This window comes from Tasmannia lanceolata, unplaced genomic scaffold (assembly GCF_043159265.1).
Source record: "Tasmannia lanceolata isolate RefF3 unplaced genomic scaffold, GAP_Taslan_0.1 ptg000019l, whole genome shotgun sequence".
NCBI classification, from domain to species: domain Eukaryota; kingdom Viridiplantae; phylum Streptophyta; class Magnoliopsida; order Canellales; family Winteraceae; genus Tasmannia; species Tasmannia lanceolata.
Genome location: NW_027518696.1, coordinates 7,131,410 through 7,143,492, shown reverse-complemented (window position 1 = coordinate 7,143,492; position 12,083 = coordinate 7,131,410). Strand labels below are relative to the sequence as shown.

At 40.5% G+C, this 12,083-nt stretch overlaps 1 protein-coding gene across 4 annotated transcripts in view; it reads left to right on the top strand.

The window, feature by feature from the left end:
- Nucleotides 1-10,734, top strand: part of LOC143853307 (sucrose nonfermenting 4-like protein) — a 59,053-nt gene extending 48,319 nt beyond the window's left edge. For 3 of the 4 annotated variants that reach the window (XM_077363025.1, XM_077363024.1, XM_077363023.1), the window contains exons 13-14: nt 9,803-9,920; nt 9,999-10,734. In XM_077363025.1, the coding sequence (XP_077219140.1) occupies nt 9,803-9,920; nt 9,999-10,090 (210 nt within the window). In that variant the 3' untranslated portion in view covers nt 10,091-10,734. Of the gene's footprint in view, nt 1-9,802; nt 9,921-9,998 lie in introns of those variants that run through there. The other variant, XR_013237071.1, reaches the window with a different exon arrangement.
- Nucleotides 10,735-12,083: the final 1,349 nt, after the last annotated feature.

Genomic DNA, 12,083 nt, shown 5'->3' with positions numbered 1-12,083 from the left:
AACTTGTTCCAGAAGAAGGTGACTTGTTGGAGGACCTTGGTAGATATAGAAGATTGGTGGGTAAGCTCATATATCTTACAATTACTCGGCCATACATATCATATGCTGTAGGGGTAGTTAGTCAGTATGTGAGCTCTCCACGTACCTCTCACTGGGCTACAATAGTCCAAATTCTTAAGTACCTAAAAGGGGCTCTAGGAAAAGGGTCTGTTGTTTAGAAGGTATGGTCACATGAAAATTGTGGGTTTCTCTGATGCAGATTGGGCTGGATCTTCTGCAGATAGGAGGTCAACCACTGGGTATTGTACCTTTGTATGAGGTAACCTAGTGTCGTGGAGAAGCAAGAAGCAAGATGTCATAGCCAAGTTTAGCGCAGAAGCAGAGTACAGAGCAATGGCACATACAAGCACTGAACTCATTTGGTTGCGCTCACTTCTATCTGAGATTGGTTTTGGTCATCTTCTCCTTCGCAGTTGTATTGTGATAACAAGGCCGCGATACACATTGCTACCAATTCAGTTTTCCATGAGTGCACCAAACACATTGAGGTGGACTGTCATTTTATCCATCAAAGAATTCAAAAAAGAGAATTAAGTTTTGAGTTTACTCGTTCAGTGGATCAGTTGGATGATATGTTTACAAAGTCGTTAAGCAAGGCTAAATTGAGTGATATTTGTTACAAGCTAGGAATGTATGATGTGTACATTCCAGCTTGAGGGGGGAGTGTTAGAAGAGTATGTAATATGCCTAAGGGCATAATAGACTTTATACCTGTGGCTCTTTAATATAAATATACGAGTGAGGGGGTGATCCTCTCAACTCATTCATTTCTCTCAAACTCTTTCTTCTCTCAACACATATCATCTGTTTCCTGTGTATTTTATTAATGTTCTTAGACATCTCTTCCCCAAATGTAACTTACTCATAATGAGTCCTATCCGATGTTTTGGTTGGTTGAAATCTCCTTCCACACCACGTGGCTCTCAATTTATCCAGCAAGGATCTTCCTAGTAGTGATGAAACTTCATTTTATCCTTTTCACCATCCAGAGAAGGCCGAGAGGCTTCAGTTAGATTTTCCTTGGTGCTGCAGTTGTTTCATAGGACCTTTCTAGGTTTACAATCTCTAGAATGTTGTTGGGTCATAGCTTCCTTCCTTGGCAATTCCTTGGTCCAACATTCGGGGAATTTGATTTCTCAGAACATTTAGGGCACGAAGGAATAAATCATTAGCCCATCATATCTTACTGTTTATCTTGAACATGTAAATAAACAAAGTTTAGAATCACAATAATCTTAAGGTACTTCGATCTTTGAATCTTCCAGGCTATATTTATGTTGAACCAGAACGTTGAATAGCTATGCTAAAAAAAGGCCCATCTATCGAATGTCAAGAAGATCTATCATTTGAATTTTGGCAAGGATGGAATAATATCATTTCTAGGAGGATTGCTCAATAACAATATCTTTGGGAGGCGTGTACCAAAGGTGTTTTTGGACATTAGGCTTATGCAAAAAATCAGGGGTAGTGAGGTCGTCTGTCTGTTGTGTTTACTCACCCTTGATTCTTATTGTTCCCCTTCTTTACGAGACAACAGATGGTGGGTCCATGGCGCCCAAGGTGTTTTCTCTGTCTGTTCTTTTTTCTACATGTTGAATCAGGAGAATAGAGATGGAGTTCACCGAGCAAGAATATGGAAGTCCAGTGCCCCACCAAGGGTAATGGCCTTTGCATGGACAATGGTAAATAAGAAGATCAATACTTATGACCGGATAAAAATAAGGGAAATTTCAGCTCGTAAGTTGGTGCATCTTCTGCAAGGAGGAGACGCGAAACCATGTCACTGATTCATTGCTCTTTCCCTCATAGTCTATGGAAGGAGATGCTCAAGTGTTTTGGGATATCTTGGGTGTTCCAAAGATCCATTAGGAAGATCTTGCTAGATTGGCATGGTGGTCCATTTGGCGAGGCGGGACAGGTGTTGTGAAAATTGGTCCCTTACGAGCTAATTTGGCACGTATGGAAGGAGCGGAAAAACCCCACATTCAATGAAAAAAATGAAAAGCTTTGGTAGAAATTGATTAGATATCAAAATAGATCTCATATGTTGGGAAAGAGCAAACATGTTGGAGCCAATCTATCAAGTGGGGGACTTCCTAAGAGAATTGCAACTGGTTATGATGGAAAAGAGAGTAAATAAGAAAGCTACATCGAAATGGCTCCCTCCACCATTTGGGCGGCTGAAATTCAACTTTGACGGAAGTTCGAAAAGAAACCCGGAGAGAGCGGGGTGTCGGGGGCATTTTGCGGGATTTTAACGGTAAAGCGTTGATGTCATTCTAAGGCCCGGCAGGGGTTTGTGATGTGAATGAGACAGAAGCTAGAGCATTGTTATGGCGACTAAAATGGTACGCAAATGAAAAGACTCAGTCCCTTGATCGTTGAAGGTTGAGTCCCCAACGTATTGGCATGGGCTACAAGCAAAGTGTTGGGGCCATGGAAGATTGAAGACATTATTATCTATGAAATTTGTGATCTCTTTCAGTTGATTCAACCTCAATTCAAGCATATGTTGATATCAGCCAATGAAAAAGCGGATAAGCTAGCGAAAGAAAGGGTGGAGAAGGGGGAGGTGGAAATCATCATTACTTTTGAAGATGAAGAAAGTACAGAGCAGAAAGCTGGATAGCATAAGGAGATCTACTGGATAGTCAGGAAATTGTTGGTTCTGTCATCTATCTACTGGTGTTTCTAAGGCCCTGTTTGTTTGAGATGTGCCAACCGATTGTAAGCCACAAACTGATTATTGGACTCAAAATTATGTTTAATTTTGAGACCAATAATAGGTTTAGGGCTCACAATTGGTTGGCACAATCTCAAACGAACAGGGCCAAAGCGTTATTCTTAGCATTTTGCACAATATGTCTAGATCGGGAGAGGGCTGTTATAGATCTTCTAGGTAGGCCATGCTGCATTGTTCTGTGGGATAAAAACTGACTACATAACGGATTGATTGCGAAAACTCTTAACGGATAAGGGCGATCCCTTTTCTCTTTGTTATGGTCGCGGAAACTCTTAACGGATTGATTGTGAAAGGAAGCGCCGCTAAGCTTATCCAAGGATTTTTCGTTGGGCAGAGCGAGGTGGAGATTACCCATCTATAGTTTGCGGATGATACTCTGCTTTTTTGTTCGCCTGAGGTAGAATCGGTTCTTTATCTTAAAGCTATTATTCGATGGTATGAGTTGATTTCTGGGCAGCGGGTGAACTTTAATAAGTCTAAATTGTATGGAGTGAATTTGGAGCATGAGATATCCCTCGGGCTAGCAGGGATTATGGGGTGCAATTTGGATCACCTCCCGTCATTATATCTGGGGCTTCCCTTGGGTTCAGGGAGGCCTAATGTAAGCCCAATGGTTTCCACCTTGGCATTCCCATCTTATTTTGATGATTCCAATACACAAGTGATTTATGATCACTAATGTGTTTGATTGTCTAAGTTGTAGATCACATTGGTGCTAAGACAACATTACTTGGATTGAGGCCAAGAAGATCTCATTGGACCACATCATGAAGGCCAAAGACATCGAAGTCCAAGACAAATGAAGACTTGAAGAATCCATTGAAGATCAAAGTCATATTTGAATGTATAAGATCCAATCTTAGTTTTAGATTTTAAGAGGCATAATTAAGTAAATAAACACTCCCTAAATTTATAAAAGATTGTCCTTGTGGTGTTCCAACACCTTGGAACCCTCATAGCAATCCCATCTTGGTGTAAAGTTGGAAGCCTAAAAACAAGAAGTGAAAATCTGCTCAACATAGGCTTCTCGGAACTCCGAGAGAATTCTCGGAGCTCCGAGCTCGGAACTCCGAGAGATTCCTCGGAGCTCCGAGCTCGGAACTCCGAGAGATTCCTCGGAGCTCCGAGAAATGGTCCAGTAACATTTTTCTCACTTCTGTTTGTATTCCCGGAACTCCGAGATTTTTTCTCGGAACTCCGAGAACACTATAACGGTCGGATTTTTAGCCGTTGGGAATTTTCCAGGAATTACCACAATGCCACTGAACGGTCATATTTTAGTTTTCCTATATATATGGGCATTCTAAACTTCAAGACTATCAATCCTAACACTCTAAAACTTCATTTGAACATCCAAAGAGTGAATCAAACTTGATTATGCCTCTCATCCTCTAAAGATTAGGATTTAGATCATAGGCTCAATTTGTACATCTTCTACAATTCTTGTAAACCCTTGTGAGGGATTTTTTGTTCTTTCTTTCTTATCAAGAACTTTGTATCGGGCGAGTGTTCGGAGAATCGTAGCCCACTCTCCGTGGTGAAGATTGCCACCAAGGTTAAAGGCATTCGGAATTGTAATCGGCATTGATCTTCGCCGAAGTTAAGAAGATCGCATAGTGAAGCCATCAACGGGTTTGGTTGGTGGAGTGGAGTAGGCCTCGTGTTTTGAGGACCGAACCACTTTAAATCTCGGGTGCACTCTCTCTTGAACTCTAGCTCTTTATTTTGCATTGCACCTCTAGATTTAACTTGTGTGCTTGAATTTCATTGTTGATCTCTTAATTTCCATTTTGGGTTTGAGTTTTTAAAATGATCAAAACTTGCTAGAAACCTAATTAATTTTCACTCCTCATAGTTGTCGTACTCGGGACCACCCTTGGAATTTCACCTAATCGTGCCAGCTGGATCCCGATTGTTGAGAGGGTTGAGAAGAGATTAGATACTTGGAAGAGAAATCTTGTATCCCGTGGGGGTCGTCTTACTTTGATTAAAGCTGTGTTAGCTAGCATTCCGATTTATCAATTGTCGGTATTTAGATGCCCTGCGAGTATTGCGAAGAGAATTGAACAGATTCAGCGGAGATTTCTTTGGGGGGGGGGGGGGGTTCCGAGAAGAAGAAGGGTTTGTCGTTAGTGGGATGGAAGACGGTTTGCATGCCTATTAAAGCTGGAGGTTTGGGGGTTAGGAATGTTAGAAGGGTGAATCAGGCTCTGCTGGGTAAGTGGTTGTGGAGGTTCGGTGAGGAGGCGGAGGCTCTTTGGGTGAGAGTTATTTCTAGTAAGTATGGTTCGTATTTATCGCGCTGGGTATCTGTAGATAGATTTCCTAGGTTAGGTTGCTCGGTTTGGAGGGATATTTTGGGTATTTCCTCAGAATTTCAGAAGGGTATTAGATTTAGGGTGCACTGTGGGGATCGTGTGAGATTTTGGTTGGATTTATGGTGTGGGAAGGTAATATTGAAAGATGCTTTTCCTGATTTATTTTTGGTAGCGTCTGCGAAGGAGGCTATGGTTGGGGAGTGCTTTGCTAGGATGGATGGGAAAATTATTTGGGCGCCTGCTTTTAGGCGTAATTTCTTTGATAGAGAATTATTATCACTGTGTAGGCTCTTTGATGCTACAAGCATTTACTGCCTTCTTCGGCTGCTCCTGTGATTGCCAAAGTATGGGACATTCCTGCCCCCCCTTCGATTGTTGTTTTTGGGTGGGCAGCCATTTTAGGGAGAATTCAAACGATTGATTTGCTGAGAGATAGAAAGATGATCATTATTAATTTTTGCATTTTGTGTCGGGAGGATGGAGAGTCGGCGGTTCATTTGCTTCTCCATTGCAATTTTGCGCGCAAGGTGTGGGGTCGGGTGTTGGCGAGGTTTGGAGTTCATTGGGTCTTTCCGAGGGATTTGGCCTCATCTATTGAGAATTGGCAATATGCCCCGTGGGGTTTAAAGGGGAAAATTTTATGGAAGTTATCTTTCCTTGCTGTTATATGGTCGATTTGGAGAGAACGAAATGCGAGAACCTTCAGAGGCAAAGATAAAAGTGATTCCTTTGTTGCTTACAAAGCTACGGCGTTAACTATCTTTTGGGCGAAGTCATTACATCTTTTCCAATTTGTGTCAGTGTTTGATCTTTGGTATGGTTGGCAATGGGTGTGTTCGAGTGGTGGCAGGACCAACATCATTGTTCAAGAATGGGTTCCTCCGGGAACTGGTTTGCATAAGTTGAATTTTGATGGATCAAGCTTTGGCAATCCCGGTCCGGCGGGTATTGGCGGGGTTTTGCGGGATGATAAAGGTGAGGTGTTATGGTCTTTTGCTGGGCCTATTGGGATAGCTGATTCGAATGAGGCGGAAGTGAGGGCTGCGTATCAAGGAATTACGTATTTGGCAGGGGAGATTCTGAATAATGTTATAGTGGAGGGTGATTCCATTAATGTTATCCGTTGGTTGTCTGCTTCCCATAAGGTTCCGTGGAGGTTTGCGGATTTTTTTAATGAATTATTAGATATCATCGGAGAGTCTTATATTGAGTTCAATCATGTAAGGAGATCGGCTAATGGGGTAGCAGATTCTCAAGCTAGGAGAGGGGTTGGTTTGGAGTCATTGGAGAAATTTGATTTTCTTCCTCCTTGAGGGCGTATTGTGTGTTCTGTTTTTCTTTTCTTTGTATATTCTGTCCGTTTCGGTCTTTTTTAATGAAATGTACCATTCAAAAAAAAAAAAATGACTACATAACAGCGTATGTTTCTGTTTGTTGTAATGTGCTGTTGCTGTGGGTGGAGATGTATATGTGTGGCAGCTTGTCCCCGCTTATGTATTTTCAGGTTTCTTATTAATAATGTTAGGTATCTTACCAATACGCCAAAAGCTCCGGAGCTGATGGAACGTGTTAGGCTAGACCTTTTAAACCTGTCCCATACCAGGCTGGGTCCCACCCAGTCCCATACCTAGGCGGCCACCCACAAAATAGCTTTTGTTTCTTAAGGAGGTCACGTTTCCCTCGAAGTAAACCACGAAAATTTCCACCATTGCACGGCGTAGAAAAAAGCACGTGACAACTTGGTATCAAAGCGTAGTGGACCCTACAATGGCAAATGGCACTCGTCTTTCTCAGTTGACGGATTTGGTGATGCAACCCCGTGAGACCCAATCCAAGATGCAAGAGGAAGCTCAGGCGAACAAATGAATGATCGACGGGATACTCCAAAAACTCAACCCTTTGGCAAATTGTTACTTAAAAAAAAAAGAATTCCTTTTGGGGATAAACTGCTAATATTTGTAGAAAATTTTTATAAAATACGCTATTATTTTTCAATCCTCCAGAGAGAAATAGTTCTTGAAGTAAATGTAACACGCACTGTAAGATGCTTTGAAGTGATATCAGGACTGGAGATAAATTTGTGTAAAGGGTATGTTATGGTGGAGGGGGCATGTTTGGGAGAGTTGGTTGGAATATTTTGTAATTGTGGGGGTGGGGGAGCTCTGTAAAGTAGGCACTTGGACAGTGTCCTACCTCCAGAAAGCAAGAAGAGGAAAATGGGAAACATATGGGTTATGGCTGTTGCAAGGTTATCATTAAGAAACAATGGCTGTTGCGAGGTTGGAGAAGAAAATGGCAGTTTAAAAAAAGCAATGCTAGCCAGTGGTTGGTTAGGTTACACTCCCAAGTCTTAACTCTCAGACCCCTTCCCATATATTTCATGTCTTATTTTTAAAGATCCTAGACACAATGGCGGGTAAATTTGAATGAATAAAGAGATCATAAATATCGTTTGATCCGTTGAAAAGAGGTGTGAAGTCGTGATTCTAAGGGGTAGGAAATTATGGCTTTCAAACATTTTCCTATTCTCAGGGGTAGGAAATTTTCTGATATTTCTCCTTTCATTTTTAAATACTTTTAATTTTATATGTGCATATTGAGCTCATTTTGTGGAATTTGACAGCTATATTATTCAATATTTAATTTTAAAGCATTGTGTATTCGGACAAGAACTTGCCCAATGTGAAATTGTGTCAACTTGGGCAAGCCTAGGAAGCACGGGTACTCTCCCGGGGCTACCGCACCCGCACCCGACACGTATGAGGTGCGGGTACGTCCGGGTACGCCCCGGGTACGTCCGGTGTACCCATTTTAAAAAAAAAAAGAAGAAATAGTTTTGGTGGTTGGGTGCGTGTCGGGTGCGCACCACGCGTCCTATTTTATTGTCCATTTACTTAAGATTTACATGTAAATAACGGAATACCCACTTTTGGATTTATTCAAATTTTAAAAATTCATAAAATCTATCGTGTCCAAGCATTATTAAATCCCAAAAGTCCGGTAAAAAAAAATCTCATAATTTGGTCTCTAAAAATTATTCATCTTGTCAGGCACTGGTCAACACACTGGTGACAAACTTTTTTTTCTAATGAATGATGTATCGATGCCTCATGTTCTGAAATATGGAACTTAATCACTTATGAAATGAAGAGTAATATTAGAATTTTCCATTTTGGTGATGTTATTGTTATTTGATTGCTCTACAATTATTTTTTTTAATTTTTATAAATATATAATAAGATATTAAAATATATTATTATATTCGGCGTACCCGAACGTACCCGCACGCAGTTTTTTTGGCAAATCACGTACCCACGTACCCGTGTCGTGTCGTACCCGCACCCCGTACCCGTGCTTCATAGGGGCAGGCCAATGGTTGGCGTGATGAGTTTCTATTCTCGGGTGAGTCAAAAGAGGTTTTGATTGACTTAGTAAGGCCAAAACTGTGCCCCTCAGGCGATTCAGTGATTGCCTTAAAATGTTGATACCATACTTTTAAAACTCCCCCGTGTCCGCGTCGACTCCCCCGAGTCAATTCCCTTTCACCTTGGCCGCGTTCCGCGTTGCGTCGCATCCTCATTCTGCATTTTGCCCTACAGAGTCAATAAATACTCCTTTGACTCGCCCGAATTATGACCGCGTCAACCGAGTACTTAGTAGCATCACCCGAGGACTCAATCGCGCCGTGCCGAGTCGACTAGGATTTTCTTCGGCTACGTTCCGTGCCGCATCCACGTTTTCAAACACTAGCTGATACTATTCCAATAATAACTGCAGACACAAACACAATTCTAGACACAACTGGGTCTCTCACATGAAATCCTCCATGTCATACAGATAAAACAAGTCCCCTTTTTAGGCAATGCCGGGATTCTCATTTGTGAAGCCAACATCATTCCCCATCTTTCTGAATCTTCTGTTAGCATTTTTTTTTTTTTCTTTGAGAAATGTTCTGTTAGCATTTCTATAACGAAATATGTCCTTCTTTAGGATAATGTATGCCTTTGCCATAGGTTGTGCAGTAGTGCTCAGTTCTGAGTTGAATGAACTTAGTAATCAGTATTCCCATTTTAGAAAGGCAATGATCTGGTGTGAAATAGACATGCCAAAGTTTGTGAGGGTCTCTCATCACCTTGCAGTCAAAGGATCTGTTTGTGATGGGTAGTCAACCTGGCAGCTTTAAAGTAGTAGGGATTAATCGGCCCAGTTACCATCTACTACGTAGCGTTTACTTGAAGGGAGTTGTCTAGGTACTTGACACCTTTAGGGAGTTTGCTGTGGTTGAATCTTGTGACCAATGGTTATAGTCTTATAGAAACAGGTGTTACGGAAAGTCAAACCCATGGTTTTGAGGTTAAACATTGGTCCATGTCCTATCACGTTCTGATCTTGATTGCGAATTCTGTATCGGTTCTTTGACACTCGGTCATTTCCTAATCAGTAAATTTCCATATTCATAGTCAGTAGCTACTAACACTCCTTTGGTATGAAATAATTTGCCTACTCATTTATTTCCAATGTCGTTCTTTGCTGGGAGATAATGTTGCCCGCATGCTTATAGACAATGGTTTATCAACTCAACTTTCATTTTGGGGCATGCCCTTATGTTGCTAATTATGGTAGGTAGCATAACCAAACATACAAAAACTCAGATTCCCTATTTTCTCTCTGCAATATTTAGGCACTGCAACTTGGACAAGAGGCAAATTCTCCTAATGGATTTTTCACCGGACAGAGATGCCAAATGTGTCTCCGCTCTGATCCTCTTCAGAAAGTGATGGAGAGATTGGCTAATCCAGGTAAGTGACCACCATTCATGATTTTGTCTCTCTTCTGAATATAACTCTATACTGAGTCCCACCCGAAATGACTTTCAGGGTTAAGGCGTCTCATCATTGTGGAGGCTGGCAGCAAGCGTGTAGAAGGCATCATTTCACTTAGCGATGTATTCAGGTTTTTGCTTGGCTAGTAGTACAAGGGATCATCATATTTTCTTTCTTTGATTGGATGGACCTCTATATTTCAGAGCCTGTTCTTTTAGGATAAAGGCCGCAAGAGGTCTGTAAATGAGAGGATTTAGTCCCTTTCCTTTATGGTCAATCCTTTGTGCTGCTGCTGAAGAGAATGGATCCTCAAAATGCACATGATACTAACAGAAAAGCAACAAGAATGTGGAGAATTTTAAAAAGCCGATGGATGCGGAATCTGCTTTGAAGTGATACTAAATGTTGTATTTAGATGGGGGCGCTGGATCATTTGAAGCAGTGGTCAGGGTACTGATTTTGTTTTGTTTATTCTTTCCAGGTAAAAATTTATGTTTCCTGTTTTAGTTGCTGTGCTGAGTTATGCTAGTTGCTTTCAAATAAGTAGTAAAATACACCATTGAAGTGAAGAGGGAAGGCTATATATGGCTATCTGGTCTCTGGATCTCCAAAACAAATCTCTCCAACTCATATTGAGTGCATTGTCTCCTTTTATGATGCTTAAGTAGTGATGTATGAGTATTTCTGATGCATTGGGATTGGATTGATGATTCTTAGTTCTGACCAAGTAAAATCCATGTAAATGATGAAAATCACGTTTTATTCAACACCCTTTTTTGTTGGGTCTTTATATCTTGTTAATAATCAATTGAGGCAATTATGCAATCCTAAAATCAAAGTAACAGTGCAAGTAAATCCTAATTTGCTCAAAGAAACCTGAATTCTTTTTCTCATTGAGGGATATCATTGTAGGTCTTATAAATGGAACTTTTTCTCATTCAAAATTGTGCATGGGACTTTCATTAGAAAATAAAAAAATAACTCCCTTCATATTATAAGACGATTTCTAAGCAGGATTACACACCCAAACAACTTTCATAACAAATTTTTTTTTTTTTTTTCATGTCTAGGGAAACCTTTCATTATTATTGTTGTTGATAAAAAGCAATTTTTTGGTTACATCAGTTTCAGTTTTCCCTTCCCCCATAGAGATATTGAATAAAACGCGAACCTCACTGGTTCAATTTTTATCTTTTTTTGTTGTATGATCAAACCATGGAAAAAGCAGAATTTTTTAGAGTAGTTTTTCCCCTCTAAATTCTTCCTGAAAATTCCTGCAATCCAACAGAGCCTAAAGAAAAATAAACCTTTCATTTGTAATTTACGGCATGGTATGCTATGTTACTTTCATGAATTATGAATGGGGTCATGCCGATGATGGCCAGCACCGTTCATCCAAAAGGCCGGCCATGGAATGCGGTTGAATGGAAAATTCTAATTCATTTCCCCGTATTAACATTTGGTATGTGTTCTCCCCATTCTTTTTTTTTTGTTTTTTTTGTTTTTGAATGATGATTCAGTCGGAATCAATTTCTTAAGCAGTCTTTGAGTCAAATTAAGCTGTGGTTTTATACAGTATGTTCTCCCCCACTCTTAATTGGGGTGGTTTGGATACAAGGATTTTAGAATCCGGGTTTTAGTTTGAAAATAGTGTAAAAGAGGGTTCATGATCAAGCTGTTGTATGCTGTCCTAACAGTATTTCTTGGATTTTAAGTAAGCAATCCAGATTTTAGAAATCTCAAGATGTGTGTTAGAAATCTCTCCCATATCCTAAGATTTCTAAAACTTAGAAAGATGGGATGATCTCCTGCTCTCTCTTGCTGACAAAAAGAAGGGCGAGAAAACAAAAAACAACGGCTGGCCTCCTTCTTGTTTCGTCTCCTAACTATGATTTGGAGGAAATCCAAGATTCTAAAATCCGAGTATCCAAACGGCCTATTTTTTGGGAATGAAGATTCAGTCAGAATCAATTTCTTAACCTGTCTTTAAGTCAAATCAAGCTGTGGTTTATTTAAAAGCGAGCTACGAATATATTGGCCAAGCTATATGGGAACGTACCATACAGAAAGACTGTTGTATTATAATGTGGAAGGAAATATGTGTTATGCTTGGTGAGCTACCTTTTCCAACTAACAGAC